This window comes from Astatotilapia calliptera, chromosome 6 (genome assembly GCF_964374335.1).
Source record: "Astatotilapia calliptera chromosome 6, fAstCal68.1, whole genome shotgun sequence".
In the NCBI taxonomy this organism is placed as follows: domain Eukaryota; kingdom Metazoa; phylum Chordata; class Actinopteri; order Cichliformes; family Cichlidae; genus Astatotilapia; species Astatotilapia calliptera.
Window position 1 is genome coordinate 15,208,992 of NC_137427.1, and position 16,508 is coordinate 15,225,499.

A 16,508-nucleotide genomic window follows, 5' to 3' on the forward strand; every position below is an offset into this window, starting at 1 on the left:
AGGAAACAAAAGAAAAGCCATAAATAGTTCTCCATTAATGCTGCTGGGTAATTTGCTGACAAGTGAAAACTATTAACCTGAAGGTGACATATTTCTGTGCTCGCTCAGTAATAAAACAGGTGTAATTGCATGAGAGTGAGCTACAGTTCTTTCCCTTTGAATAGTCATGACTTTTTTATGGCTTTACACAAACACAGCCTGAAACTTTAAGAATCTTCCATCTATAAAACTGCTCCAGTATAATGATAGCACAACGGTTTGATGCATACTCTGTGAGCAGCAGTGTCTAGGCAATCCTTTTTAATATTAAAGTAGCTGATGTACGTTTCAAAAAGGTGCCGTTGTGACAGATTTTGCATCAGAGGAAAAATGCAGGTTACAAAGTAAATGACAAAGTAGTCATTCACGCTCCTTGAAAAAAAATCTCCTGAAAACAAATCCACAAGTAGTAAAGGTACGCCATGTGAGTAGAGTGACCTGTCTGTGGTTTATTTGATCCCTGTACCCACATAGTAGACAGGTCTGGCCCGGATCTGGTGTCAAGCCAGCACTGATGGCTGACTTCTGGCATGGTAAGTGGTATGTCATCCAGATATGGGCCAGGCCTGGCGTAGGTGGCACTGTGTATGTATGGCATGCTACATCTTGCCCGATTGTGGTTGATTGGTTTATGTGGCCCAGGCTCATAGAAAACAGGTCTGGCCTGGATCTGGCATCAAGCTGGCACTTCTGACTGACTGGTATCATGGCAGGGAGTAACCATGATGTGGGCCAGGTCTGGCAATGAGGCACTATTTATTTTCCCATTTTAGTTCGAAGACCTAAAATGCCATGTTGCAATACTATACTGCTATGGTAGCCAACTTTCCAAATACAGGTTTCACAGGTTTGTGAGTGTACACTTTATCCAAAACCTAGTGAGGGTTTACTCATGTTTACCACCGGGTGGCTGTAGCTCAGGAGGTAGAGCAGGTCTCCTACTGATCTGAAAGTACTGAAAGTTTAGTGGTTCGATCCCTAGGTCTGCATGTCAGGAGGGTGAATGTGTATGAATGTAGTTAGGAAGCACTCAGTGTAGAGAAAGTGTGGGATTGGGTGAATGTAGCATGTTGTATAGAGCACTTTGAGTAACCTGGGAGAGTAGAAAACCGCTATATACGAATCAGTCCATTCACCGTCTGAGCGGAGTTTTCGTCATGTGACTTTTGCACTTTTATGTTCCGGCACATGTTGTTATTACATGGCTTGATTAAAGTGGACATTAGGCTGACATCTGGGGCCAGAGCTGAAACTGTTCTGGGCCAGCAGTGTGTCTGCAACTGGCCCGTGGCTGCACACAACTTACACCTGGCCCACATACCGCAAAGAATGGCGGCCCTTTGGTGGCCCCGATCAGGTTTTCCAGAGGTAATCCACACATGGGCCAGCACAGGACCACCAGTGTGTCTGCAACTGGCCTTGTGCTGGCCCATGTGTGGGCCACCTCTGGCAAACCTGATCTGGGCCACCAAATGGCCGTCATTCTTTGCGGTATGTGGGCCATGTGTAGCCACATTGTGTGGGCCACATCCGGGCCATACCAATTTTGCTATGTGGGTATAAGCTGGGATAGGCTGCAACTCACCCACCACCCTAAAGTGAATAAGTAGAAGCTGAATAAATGGATGGACGGAACTCATTGTCAAGTTCAAGACACCAATTTGAGCTTTGTGACATGGCGTATTATCCTGCAGGAAGCACCCAGTAAGAGATGCATACAATGTTGACATAAAATGATGGACATGGTCAGGATCAATATTCTGGCTTTGGCATTTATGTGCTCAGGAGGGTCAACAAAATATCCCCACACCATTACGTCACCACCTCTGCTTTCATGTTGTTTACGCCACATTTTGACCCCACCATCCAAATAATGCAGCTGAAATCAAGACTCATGAAACCCAGCAACATTTTTCCAATTATCTACTGTCCAGTTTTGCAACTTTATATATGTTCTTAGCTGACAGGAGTGGTCTTCTACTGCAATATGCCATGTGCATCAAGGTTTGACTTATTTTATGTTCCATGATGCTCTTCTGCATACCATGGTTGTAATGAGTGTTTATTTAAGTTCCTGTTGCCTTCCTGTCAGCTCAAAGGAGTGTAGTCATTCCCCTAAACAGGACATTTTCACCCAGAGAAATGCTATAGTGATATTTTCTCTTTTTTTCTGTGATTGTGTGGGAAAATCCCAGTAGACAGCATTTTCTGTACTTTTTCTTACTCAGACCAGCCACGTTCAAAAATCACCATTTTTCCACTCCTTGCTCAGTTTGAACTTTAGCAAGTCATCGTGATCACGTCTACATGGCTACATGAATTAAGTTGCTGCCACGTGATATGCTGATTATATATTTGCATTAAAAAGCAGTTGAACAAGTATAACTGATAAAGTGGGCAGTGAGTCGTGCCGCAGGCAAAGTCTGACACTCTGGGAAGTGACCTGTTTTCTGCAGTTGTTTAGAAATTCCTGTTTACATGTGTCATGAGCATGAGCACACAGCAGGAGATAGTCCACTTCAAATGTGTTTTCACTGGAAATGTTCAGGCTGTTTAGGCGAGTGTGCTGTCTACAATGCAGTAACACCAGTGTTCAGTGCTTTGCATATGTAAAAACAGCATATGTGCCTGTGTGAAGGATTGAGGACACTTCACAGTGTGGAGATAGGTGCCCAGAAATCTCCACACTTTGGAAAGTCCCAGTCTACTGAAAACAAACAAACAGCATAGCAACTTAGCATGCTAACAAATCTGTTCAGCTCCGGTAAACTCATGTACTCCTGATTCACCGGCCTCATTTCCAAAACACTGTAATTGAACCAGTTTCCTGTTATTACTGTGGTAAAACTGAGTAACTAAATAGGGCTGCTCTGATAACCTTATTTTTTCCTACCTTGCCAAGCTATAGAGGTTTTGCCTGTCTTATTAACAAAAAAAAAATCACTGCAAAGTCTTTAATGTCATTTATTTCATCAGTTCCCATTAATAAGCATGATACCTGGAGCTTTTTGGATTTAAATAAAACCCTACCTGCTGTGCATTCCTCTTGTCAGTCGTCGCCCTGCGCAAGTTCTCGGCTCCCTCCTTGATCTTTAGCTCCTTGCGAATTTCCCTACGGATCCTTTCCCGCTGCTCATCCAGAAGCTGCTGAACACTGGAGTCCGAGAAGTCCGAGTTTTGGTCCAGACCAAGCTGCTCCAGAACCGACAGCCCGCCTGGGTCACTCTGGACAAGAGGAGAGACGGAGCGGGAAAAAACGAGGAGATGATTAGACGAAATCAACAATCAAATCACTCTGCCTTAGCCTGGTTAGATGGGGTGTTGAGAGTGGGAAAGACAGAAGAGGAAGAGATGGTGAGCAAGATAAGGCAGTAATGGGGGGAAAGAGAGCAAGACATGATAGTGATTGGCGTGAGGGATTGGTGGGGGTAGAGAGGAAAAGGGCAAACAAGAAAGCTACAAAAGGAAGCAGGAGGATGGGAAAAAGATGCAGGAGGAGCGTCGAGGAATGGCAAAAGTCTTCTTCAGTTGCTGTTTACAATACTTTCAAACAAACTCTGCAACGTTTAACCTGTTTACAAGCAGCGCTTTGAAACTACTGATGTTCAGGAATACCATTAGAGATGCTATTTTCAGGAAATTTGTCTGCCAAATGAAACTCAGACTACACACAAGGATCAAAGTGAATTACAGATCTGTCCCATGACCCAGACTGGCCATTGTATTCATTCAGAGCTTTCTCACGAGCCAGTCCCTCTCTTCTGTGCGAGAAATCCAACGATTGTCTGAAAGTACATGAAAAACAACAGCACAACAACATATAGGTACTACAACGTGAAGGGACTCCACTCACACCACAACTTTTTCTTCTGTACTAGGAGGCTATTTACATATTGTCTGGTCTCGAGCAGAGCTACAGCTTACTATAAAATAAGTCATCAGGAACCCGGCAGCAGAGAAAGACTCCGGGTTACTCGAAATCACAGTCACTCAGCCACTATTACAGGAACTCACAAATCAAACAAACAAGCCAACACTTCACCTCAGAGCTGTCCTCATCCTCCTCGTCACCATGCCAACACATAATTCCCTCGGATTTTGACGTCCCAAATAATCTACAGAGGAGCAAAAACCTTGCGGCACGCTTCTGAGCTCCGCCAAACTGTTAATGCCACACAGAGTGCGACAAGGGCTAAGGGGAGAAAAACGATAAAAAGAGATAAAGAGAAGGAGAGTTAAGTGAGGGAGGAGGGGGAACGCCTCCAAAAGAGGATATCCGTCCCAACACCAAGCTGCTCAGGCCTTTCCTGTTTCCTCTGCGATTTTGCTGCTGTCAGTGGCGAGTGAGACACAGAAGAGGGTCGCGGCTCAGCACATAAAGAATGCATTCTCCCTGTTAAAGCTTTAGTCAATTATTATTGTATCTGTGACACAAAGCCATTAAGTTCACTGCTTAATCTGATCTGGCTAGAAGTGAATTTGTGACAGCTATGTTTTTTTTTAAACACTCTTAATTTGATGGTTGATATGATCTTAAGGGCGGAAACAGGGGGAAGGATGCGTTTTCTAAGTATGGGATCAGAGCCAGAGAGTAAGGTTTGGACGCATTACTGCTGCCTGCTTGACCTCCCATTTCCTTTGGGCTCGACATCTACAAACCCCAGTGGTGATTCCCCATCGCTTATAGAAAGCCTTCTTAAAATATGATAACATCGCTATAGAAGCTACAGTGGGTGGACTCCAACATTATTAGAACTATGGCTGACTCATAATCAGCCTTATTTAGAAGAAATTGATGCATTTTCCTGTAGGTCTGACCACATGACAAGCAAAATGTCTATTACGCTGAAACTCTAATAAATAGAACCAGTTAGTAAATGATTTTATGACCGCATTAGGAAGGAGGAAGGGATTTTCCTTTGGTTATTGGCAAAAACTTCCAAAGGGCAGGAAAAACCTTGATGATCCTTTAAACTATAAGACAAAGAGTGAGTAGTCTGTGTCATGTTGTACAATATCAGTTTTGAGATACAGGATTATCTGACAAATAGCTGTGATTTGTAGCCCGGTGGTCTCAGAAGAAACAAAAACATGCCGAGTTTTGATCGTCCCCCCGTGCTGTTGTTGAGTTTTGAGGCTTGGCCACAGTGCTGTGAGTCCTGTTATTCTATGACTCGTTTCCTGCTGCATGATGATTGGCTGATAGCTTACCCACTACAACCACATTTAAGAGAATGTAATTATGAAAATTACAACCTTGAAACAGACGATTTTTGGTATACAAAACACGCCATTACTCATCAGTGGATGTGTGTCAGTATAATTCAGATCATATACACTCATCATGGGAATGAATGTCATGGTAATTTGGGGATTTTAATGATTTCTTTGAACTGCTCTTTTTTCCAGGGTGGAATGATTGTACAGCATACATCTTTAATGACATTGACAACGAAGAAAAAAATTGGGTGCACAGGTTTGAAATGTAAGTCCAAGAAACTCAGTAAAGATCTAAGAAGGAGAATTGTAGATTTACACAAGTTGAGAAAGTAACTTGGAGCCCTTTCTAAACAATTGCAGATTCCAAGATCATCAGTTCAAACAAGTGTATGTAAGTTATTCAGAGGTGTCACCACTTTGCCAAGATCCGGAAGAAACCACGATCTGCAAGGATGTTCAGGAACCACTTAGGAGCCCCCAAAGCCCAAGCCTGCCATGAACTGGAAACTGCTGCAACACCAACGTTACTGTGCACAGTGAAATCAGTTTTCCATCACCATGGACTGAGAGGGTGTTTTGTAGTCAAGGATGCAACAAGAATTGAGCTATTTGGCCAAAATGACAAGAGCTATATTTGAAATAGAGGTGACACTTTCAAACCTAATAGCACTGTCCCAACCATCAAGCATGGTTGTGGTAGCATCATGCTCAGAGGCCGCTTTGCTGCCAGCGGTTCTAGGGGCACATCACACAAAGTGAATGGGATAAGAATGGAGAAGAACTTCACCTCAAATCAACATCTAGATAGTTGAAACTTGGACATAGCTGGGTGTCCCAACACCACAATGGTCCCAAACACATCAAAACTGGTTTTGAATGGATAAAGCAGGCTAACATTAAGCGCCTGGAACGGCGTTCCCAAAGCTGTTGAAACCAACAGGCTGGAGGTCGGACGAGTTTGAATGAATTCTACTGGTTCTGCCTGGAAAAGTGGTCAAATATTCAGCCAGAATTATGCCACAAACAAATGAGATTGGTCTTGGTACTACTTGCTAAGGGTCATTTAACCAAATATAAGTGAAGGTACACGAATGTATTTGAGCCTGAATGTATAGTTTCGACCCTGTGTGGATTAGAGAAAATGCAAGATAAATTCAAACTTGTGCACCCAATACTTATTTTTTTAGTTAAGTTATTAAAGATCTATGCTGTACAATCATTCCGCACCTGAAAAAGAACAGATCAAAGAAAAGCACAAAATGATCATGACATTCATATTTAAACCTGTGATCAAAACTGCATAAGACCAAGGAGTAGGACTGCCTTTCACTTCTTAGTTGGAGCAATCCAAACTAAGTGGACATATTACTCTTTAAAACTTAAAATCTTTCCTGTTTAATAAATCATTAGCATCTAGCTTATAACAGAGTGAGTGAAAAACAGGATGCAAGTATACAGAAAGGCAAGAGTATGCTATTAGCATGCTGACATCACTTTGCCACAGCAAAAATGAATGCAGCTCATTAGGTGCCCTTCTGTAAGCAGTCACTGATAGCAATCACAACAACCAAAGTCATGAGGTCAGCAGTGACGGGCCTTTCATGATGACTAACGATGAAGTGTTTTAACTGGATTCTATGATTTCTATTTAGGGAAGCGTGTAAAAATGGGGGTTTTTTTGTCATATTGGGAGAACCTGAGTGCAGACGGGACTAATTATCTGTGATTTTGCAATTTGTCTGTGTGTCCACATAAAGTTGACTCATCTCTGTCTAAATTTAATATAATTGCTTCCTTTAATTGGAAAAGAGGGACTTTGACTGCATTTGTCAGTAAGCTTTAGTCTGTTATGATTCATTTTTTATAAAAATAAGTTAAAACTGAAGAAAAATACACTGTTAGGATATTCTGTGCTGGCATTTCATTGCTTGACATGAACTGTGGATTATTAAAATGTACAGCAATGTCATTTTCTTCTTTGTCATGCCTGAGGACCACATGAAACATTACCAAGGGCTAATAAAGACTAGCAGGCCACACTATGATAATCCCGAGTGTTTGTGAAGTGGTTGGATAAATCTATACAATCTAAAAAATAACTGCATAACACCTCAAGCACAATAAAAGTTAAAGCAGTCACATCTGTGAGTTCTATGCGATATCATTAAAAACAGCAAGTAAAAAGGGTCTCTGTGGCTCCTAAAGGCTGTAAACCAAAATAAAGACATTTATAACTTTACCACTAATCACGCAGCGCTGCTCTTAATATCACCAACGACCATCTTTGAAAGGAAATGTTGACTTTTTAAAGCAGAGACTCTTGTCTTTATGAGCAAATATGAGCCTTCTGGGTGGCGGCTGTTATTCTAAGGCTGTGACCCCTCTTAATCCAGAGTGACTGATGAAGACGAGGAGAAAGCTCATTGATGCCAAGACGTCACTTTAACACGACACAATCCTCCACGTCTACATTTGCGTCTCCACCTCGTTGTATACATATATACACGTAATCCACACCTGCAGCTGTAAAAACAAACACACAAACAAAAAACCAGACTAAACGTTTGCTTTATTTCCAGCAGACGATCTGCTGTTGCTAAAAAAAGGCTGAAGTGTTTGAGTAATCGTGCATTGCTGTGTTTGTGCTGTTCCTCACTATCAAGTGATTATCAGTGAGATGGTGAAGTGATTGTGTAACTGAGCCAGAGGGAGGCTGTTTAAGTTCTCCTACTTTGCATATACTCTCCTGTTATCCACAATTTTGGGCAGAGATGCCAATAAAATGGAGTCATGTTACAAATAAAGCTTGATTCACTGCGCTGCTTTTGATGTGTACCTCCTTAAAAATGCGGCTACATAACAAGGCAGCAGAGACAAGTGTTGGACTGCAAGACATCTGGTGGCTGCTTTGGTTTTCTTGAACAAGTTTCTGATCCGAGCAGAGATTGTTCAGTGACGAAGAGAATTTTAAGAAATTAGAACGACCACTATCTTCTCATTTTCAGTAACACAAAACTAGGAGAGCAGCGACCTTTAGTTTCCTCTCACTGTGCGCTTAGTTTTAAGGCACACTGTTTAAATACAATTGTCATTATGTTAAAGTAGAAGCTCTAAAGCTCAAATTTCTTCTTTTTGATGTAAACTGTATCTGGTCTATAGGTTTGGTTGTAGTTTCTCCAAAGGTTACATTAGACTGTATCTTAGCTCAATGCTTTTGTGACGCGCTGAATTCTTTAATGTTGTGTAACTATGGCCATACTTTTTCTGTCTTTTCTTTCACATTAAAGGGACTCATAGCAATAACTAGTTTCTGGACTGTATATTGTCACAAAAACTGCAATAAATCCTATTGTTTTGCAATCTTAAGATCATTTGCACTATGAAATATGAAATTTAATTCAAAATTTTTATTTATGGTATTATGTTATCTTCATTTCACTTGGGTCTCTATTTCTGTGTGTGTTTAAGAAGGTGATGTTTGGATGGTAGCGTCCACAGGAGATGTTTTGGACCTGCTTCGCAGCACCAGACTCCGCAAAGGAAGTTAACGGAGAGAAGCGACTAGGCTGGGGTGATGTGATGTTGTCAGTAAAAACTTTTTTGAACCGTTTTGAGGCGAACGACTGACTTTTGTCCATACCAGGGAGGAGAGAGAGTTGCAATACTAACAGAAAATAAATGTATGGATGACTTTTTACCGGTTTTACTCTGAAATTGGTTCTTATTTTTAAGAAATAAATATTCAGTCTTAAAACAATCAACCCTCAGACCAGCAGGCTTCAGGATGTGCCACTTGTTACCTTCCAGCACAACATCTGCTAAAGACATGTCAGCAGCATTCAGATGTCTGAATAATGCGATCTGACACAGATATGTAGGCAGCACAAAGAGGAAGCACCAAGTGAGTCATAATGGTCACGGTGAAACTGACGCTGTTCTCACCTGACGTAAATAAAGCCGATACAGTCCAAAAAACAACGTCACTTTCCATCTGCTGACCCCTGTGTAGCAGTGCAAAGACGGCGACAGCTAAGGGACATGAATGACTCACCTCGTGCAGCTTGTTAGTGAACTAGCCCAGGGAGGAACATACAGCTGCAGTGTCCAGGGAAGCAATGACGGGCTAATTCAATAGATAACGGCACCAAGCGAGGTTAATTCAATCAGACTGTGTGAGCAGCACAGAGGAGCCTAGGGCTGGACGGAGATGGACAAGGCAGGATCGGGGTAGAGTGCAGGGTTTTTTTTGGTGTGTGCATGTACTCCACTGTGAGTACAATAGCTGGAGTTTTCCAACTGAGTGATAACGACCACTCAGTTCAGAGATAGTGTCCACACAGAGGAAAGACATGGCTCTGAGAGTCTTTCTATTCTATTCTTATGCAGACTTTAGGTGTCTGTTAATATTCTGGACAAATGGTAACCCTGCAACATGGAAATTTTGACGCTTCAAAGAAGTCTTCGCTGTGTTAAGTTGTCATGAGGAAGAGCCTTGCCCATTTTCTCCAACACGCATATTTTCTCCAGTGTGATACAATGGCTGGAGTTTTCCAAGTGAGCGATAATGACCAGTCAGTTCAGAGAGAGTGTCCACACAGAGGTCAGGGAAAGGCGGTGCCAGGCAAAAATAGGAGGACAGATATTCACTTTGAATGCACAGACACAGACACTCAAAACAAGCAAAAAAAAAAAAACCAAACCCCACCACGTCAGGTTCCAGTGAAACATGACCACACAGCTCAGCCCAGTTCAGGCTGACAACGTGATGTTATTGTAGAGGGTGGGATCGGTGTACTCTGGTGGTCATAGCGCACCCTTTTCAGAGTGGCCTGGCAAACATGATGAGAAGTGAGAATGCCATTTTTAAAAAAGAAAAAAATGACTGGACGCCTGTTCTGTCGTGATAGAGGAAGGACAGATGGGCTAATAATAGAGGAGGAAGAAGAGAGAAGAGGAAGAAGAACGATACGCTTCAGGAAGCATTTCATAAAGAAATAAAAAATATATATAAGTATGAGATAGCACCAGTGGTTCAGTCTCTACACTCAACAAGGAAACGCATAACTATTTTAATCAACAGATGATGACTATTTATAAGGGCCAAAAGAGCAGCATTTCACGAGTCATGTATGTTAACTTATTACTCTTAGCTTTGTTAAAGGGAAAACCCACGTGGCAACCTTTAGGACTGAAAAATGTGCAGTTCCATTGCAATAATGTGATAAATAATTGATTGAGTATTGTTGCGTAAACTCCTTCTATTCATGTGCTCTCATTAGCAGGTGTCTATGCCTGTGTTAATGCACCAATACTGTGTTTCAATTCATCTTTCTGAATGAACATAACTTAGCCTCTCATGCAGTTATAGTCTGAGAGCTAAGGTGCAAGTGTAAAAAATGATGATGATCAAAAGCTAAAAACAAGAAGCTACATCCATGTAAATATTGTATACACAGTCTAAGAAGAAGAATGGCCTCAGTCTTTCTCTTAGTTTATGTGGTACTTGTTTAGCATTAGCTACATTTGGATCTCTGTGCACATGGGAGCCACAAGTGAAGTTAGAATGAATGTGTGTATGGATAAGTCTTGGAAAAAAATATTAGTAATTAGTCATTTTGCTCTTAGCAGCAAATTTATTTACTTCTGTTAGTCCTGAGCCTAGCTATGGTTTCCTAAAAACATACACGGCGTAACAGAATGTGATACACAAATCTAAGAGTAGTTACTGAGGAGCAAAGCAGATATTGCCTGATGGTTTATTAAGACCAGACTGATATTGAGTGAGCAGCTCAGTTCACCATTAATAAGGAAAAAGCGACATGAGTCTCTTCCTGTTAAAGGGAGTTCTTTATTCCCACTGTTGCAGAGTGCTATTTTTTTCACTGAGACATTGTTGCACCAGGATCCCATACAACGGGTGATTGTTATTCTTTTACACCACAAAGTTTTAACTGTTGAAGAAGCAGATGTTGAGGAGTCTGTGCAAACTTCCTAGGCAATTCAGCCAAATAAAAGGAAGCTAAAATAAATCCAAATAAATGCATCTTCAAAGCACGCAGCCACCTCTTCTTTCCTTTACTGTTCAGTCAGGAAAGTGTAGGGATTAGCCATTAAGGTAAAGATGTGGTGAACAAAACTTAAAGAACCAAAACAGAAAGAAATATAAGCCTAATCATAGTCCTTGTTTCTGCTGACACGCACTTTCATTTATGCAAACGTTTTTCACTAACAGCTGAAACCAAGAACGCAGTGGTGAGCAACAGAAGCAAAAAGGAATTCCTCATGTGATCAATAACCACGATAATGTTTGGGAACTGCACATGCTGCATGGCTAGAAAGGGGAAGGCAGAAGTCATATCTGTAAGTGTTTACTGTTTCCTCCACATCAGTCACAAAACAGATGGTGCACCTTCATGGTGTGTGGTTAGTAACCCTGCATCACTGCACTCTCTGTTTTGGAGGGTTTTATAACCCAGCAGTTAATGTGGCCGACCCTTGAAGTAAACATTTAAAAGGAGTGAAAGTGAGTAAGGAGAGGGTGTAGAGAGTGGATTGTATTTGTGCCTAAGACTAGCAGCTCTGTGATGTTTATATTTCTTTAGATTTTTAATATTATCCTATTAATCTATGCTAATTAAAGTCATGATAATGCAAATGCCATTAGCAGGATCCATGTTTTGTGAACAATGACTGAACAAAACAGCACACATATCTATCATCTGAACCAAACTGCTGGAACTGAAGCAGCAAAGTAAAATTGCTGCTACCATGACTTAACAGTCCATCTACTCCAGGACGAGGGCGATGAAGAGATCATGTTTCTGTAACACACACACATACACACAAACAACAATGGCAGAACCATGATTCAGCACGGGGTTCCTCTAATGGATTTACAGTAACTTGTATGTCATTTCCTGCAGACCTCTTCCACTCGCATATGGGTCATTTCGAACTATTGTACTAAAAAGATGAAACTCAGGATCTCAGGAAACACCATTTCCTATTCTTGTCATGCTGATGGACTGCAAGGCACAGAGGCAAGGACAGGGAGTGGGACTAATAAGCAGAGAGTGGTATGATGCCCAGAAACGGAGAGCATACAAGAAGAAAGATGGAAATAAAAAAACAAAACAGTTGAAGGGAAACGGTGGTTTGCATAGCCAGTTTTGACCTTAGATCAAAAGTCATTAACATGCAAATTTTAGTAAGAAGTGCATCAACGATATTCAAATGGCTCGCTCAGGTCAAAGAAAATACAGACTGGTGAGAGTAGCAGCCAAAATGTGGAGTCACGCTAAAGAAAAGGAGAGAGAAGTGGTTAGCGATGGGCCAAGAGGGGCAGAGAGACAGACGGAGCAAACAAAGAGAGAGTGGCGAGGGGACAGGAAGAGAGGGAGGAGAGAGAGACCGCCGAGAGAGCCACGGGGTTGACGCAGGCAGGACGGGGGGCAATGAATCAGCAACCGCACACTGCAACTACAATGTGCAAGAACTGGGCCAGTCAAGTATTCACCACAGTAGCTCGTAGACAGCAAAGCAAAGTGGCTGCTGGCTCAGGTCTTTATATATCTGGAGCAATGGCAAGGTTGCTTTTTTTGCTCCATCTTTCTAGCGTTTATATTACAGTATTAATAAATGCCTCTGACACAAAAACCACCAATAAAGGGCTAACTGGAAATGATAACAGTGATATTTCCATTTACAACAATGGAAAAATGCCCATTATAGCATTCCAAAGAGCTAGCATGACTTTTAAATAACTTTTTTATCTTTGGACTCCAAACCCGAAAGATTCCTCCTCCTTGCATGTTTGCAAGCTGGAACCACTAAATGTTTTTTATGCTACAGAACTGATTGAAATGATTAGCATAGAGGTTTTTTGTTTCAGCTCCATTAGATACACATCTTATTTAGGAGGAGGAGCTTAAATAAAATAGGACTAAAAAAAAAAAAAATGCTATAGGAGAACATAATGACTATAATTGGGACGGCGTGGCCTGACCCACAACTTATAAATGCTCATGTAAAAGCATAATCATGAGAATGAGGGCAAAGATGGGAAGTCCCGGTTGTTATATTCACAACTTCCAAGCCTTCCAGTACAATCCCCCCTTTTATCTTCATCATCTCCAACCTTTCTGGCCAAGTTTTCAGGCTCTAATTTGTTTTGTGCCACATCGTTTAGTGTCATCGCCGCCACCTTAAAAAGGAAATTCATACAAAAAAAATCAATGATCTTTAAGGCAAAAAACACGTATTTCAATTTAAGAATCTCACTTTGTTGTCTTGTGTCAGCTCAAATGGCAAGCCATCACTGAATCTGAAGGCCATTGTTCTCACGTCCTACTGGCCACTTCAATTTTGCACTGGTGGAGGAAACTGAACTCTGTCAGCTGCAGCCAGTTTTCCCCAAAATGACTGCACACTCGTTCACTTTACAGCTAACTTGTAAAGTCTTATAACAAAAAACAAAAAAACTTGACTACATCAGCGCTAGAACCATGTTGAAAGCCATTAGCCACAAATGGAGAAAACCTGGAACAGTGGTGAACCGTCCCAGACCACGGAAATGACTCCATCGACAAGTGATGCAGGACGTCACCAGGAACAACATCTAAAGAACTCCAGGCCTCACTTGTCTCAGTTAAGGTCAGAGTTCATGATTCACCAATAAGAATAATAAGAAAATTAAAAAAAAAAAAGGCATCCATGGAAGATCCAATGAGAAAACCACTGCTGACTAAAAAGGACACAAGGGATCATTGCAAATTTTGCCAAAAAATAGGGGAAAAAACCCATCTTAATAATTCCCAAGTGTTTTAGTCCTGTTACATGTGGTATAAAACTAACACAGCATTTCATAAAAAAAAAAACACGAGAACAGTCAAACACAGTGATGGTAATGTGATCCTCTGGGGCTTCTTTGCTGCTTCAGGACGACTTATTGTAATTGATGGAACAATCAATTTCAGTCTCTACCAGAAAAGGTTTGACCATCAGTTCATGACCCTGAAGCTCAAGCTCACTCGGGCTATGAAGCAGAACAATTATCCAAAACATACCAGCAGCTCCAAAAACAAAAAGAGAGAAGCTGAGAAGGTTTTGGAGTGGGTTAGTCCAGTCCAGATGATTTGGCATGACCTTAAACGGACTGTTCAAGCTTGAAAACCTTCCAATGAGGCTAAATTTGAACAATTCTGCAAAGAAGAATGGGCCAAAATTCCTGCATAGCATTTTGAAAGAAGCATTGCCAGTTACCACAAACACCTGATTGCAGATCTTGTGACCAAAGATGGCACAACCAGTTATTACGTTTAGGGAGGGCAATTACTTTTTCATTTAGGGCCAGGTAGGTTTGGATAGCTTTTTCAGCTTAATAAATGAAAACAACATTATCTTTGACATGTGTAAGACTGAAATCCAGAAAGGGGCAACATTTTTTCCAGAGCATTGTTTGTGGAGAATCTTCAGCTGGGATACTTCGCTCAAGCAACTGAGAAAAGTGGCAGCCATTGTATTTAAACCATGATCTGATTCCTACGGTAATTAGTAAACCCATCTAAAATAATACACTCATGGCCTCTTTCCATTAGAGATGGATTATTCTGTATCTCTCTTTAAGAAAACTCTTAATGACTGAAAATAAAGCCTCAACAGCGAGATAACCATTCAGAGCAGACTTACTATGAACTAGAACATTATGAGATTATTACGCATCCTCCTGTAGACTCTGCATCAACCATGTTTCAATCAAAAATGCTTTTTAATGTGTTGGACAAATACTACTCTACCTACAATCCTAAATTAAAAGAGTAACGTCTCCAATTGGCCCCAGAGAGATTTTAAATCTTATCTCTTGTGTCTATGGCCATGAAGACACATTATGTGTTTCTAGACATATTAGAACAACTGTGTCCAGAAACACATAAAACAGAACATTTATCAAGACACACAAGTCAAAATGAGGCTGACCTTTTCTAAAATGTGCTCTGTCCAAACCTGAAATTTGTCGGCTTACACTCAAAACAACAGGTGCTAATGTTTTCATATACACTCAATGCTGGACATGCAAAGTCAAGTCTTACTGCCTTACCCATATCCAGGTATCCATTTTCCTTCCATCCACCTCTTTATCTGCAATGTTTACTTGGTTTTACTTTCTTTAGCTGCTTACTCAAAACCTCTGCTGGAACAAACAGACTCAGAGCAGACAGAGCTGACCAGTTTCAGAGCAAAAGGAAACCTTCTTCAGGTATTTGCAGTAGTGAAACGTGCAGGTCAAACGGTGGCTCCCAGTTTCAAATCTTTCCTTATGTCTTTTCCTCATTTCCCTGACACGTCAGTAAGCTGCTTTGTTATGCAAACTTTTGGGTGGAGTCCTGGATTCTCACCTGGATTACTACTGATATCCTACAGCAGACACAAACAAAGCCACTACACAGATACATTACCTGTTACGTGTCCAACAGCAGGTGCAAAACGTCCAAGAAAAAAAAAAGGATTCGTAACCCCCCCCCTTTAGACCCCCATTCTTTTTGCTTTCATTTATAACTTTCACACATGCAAAAACTGAACATCTTATACAAAGTAAACACAAAATTATTTTGTTTTAAGTTGAACGTTCAAGAGAGCCCCACAACGGCAGTGAGTAATCAGATTAAATAAACACCTTGCACAATATGCACAGCACACTGTTACTAGTTATTAATGACCTTATATTGGTTATTATTGAACTTATACAGGTTATTAATGAAGTGTGAGATATATACTGCAAGGGAAATTTTAAATGGTAAAGGGCCTGTATTTGTATAGCGCTTTACTTAGTCCGTAAGGACCCCAAAGCACTTTACACTACATTCGGTCATCCACCCATTCACACACACATTCACACACTGGTGATGGCAAGCTACACTGTAGCCACAGCTGCCCTGGGGCACTGACAGAGGTGAAGCTGCCGGACACTGGCACCACCGGGGACTCTGACGACCACCAGTAGGCAAGGACACAACGATCGAGACTGTCGGAGCCGGGGCTCAAACCGGTAACCTTCCGATTACAAGACGAACTGCCAACTCTTGAGCCACGATCACCCCATTAAAAGTGAAACTAACTTAACATCGATCCATCAGAGACTCAACTGTGATTTCCTGATGGAAAAGCTAAAACTTCGAAGAAAGCTGACATCCTTACAACAAGCATAACTTCTTTACTTGTGATCACTGTGATTCAAATGCAGATAGCAGTTA

The 16,508-nt window shown here is 41.3% G+C and overlaps 1 protein-coding gene across 3 annotated transcripts in view; it reads right to left on the reverse strand.

Annotated features, from left to right (window-relative positions):
• The window catches only part of pkn1a (protein kinase N1a), a 60,817-nt gene that overhangs the window by 20,348 nt on the left and 23,961 nt on the right, over positions 1-16,508 (reverse strand). Inside the window, exons 1-2 of one of the 3 annotated variants that reach the window (XM_080302430.1) lie at positions 15,356-15,388; positions 3,070-3,264 (exon numbers count right to left, since the gene is read on the reverse strand). In XM_080302430.1, the coding sequence (XP_080158556.1) occupies positions 3,070-3,264; positions 15,356-15,373 (213 nt within the window). In that variant the 5' untranslated portion in view covers positions 15,374-15,388. Of the gene's footprint in view, positions 1-3,069; positions 3,265-4,081; positions 4,234-15,355; positions 15,389-16,508 lie in introns of those variants that run through there. The other 2 variants (XM_026170503.2, XM_026170505.2) reach the window with 2 other exon arrangements.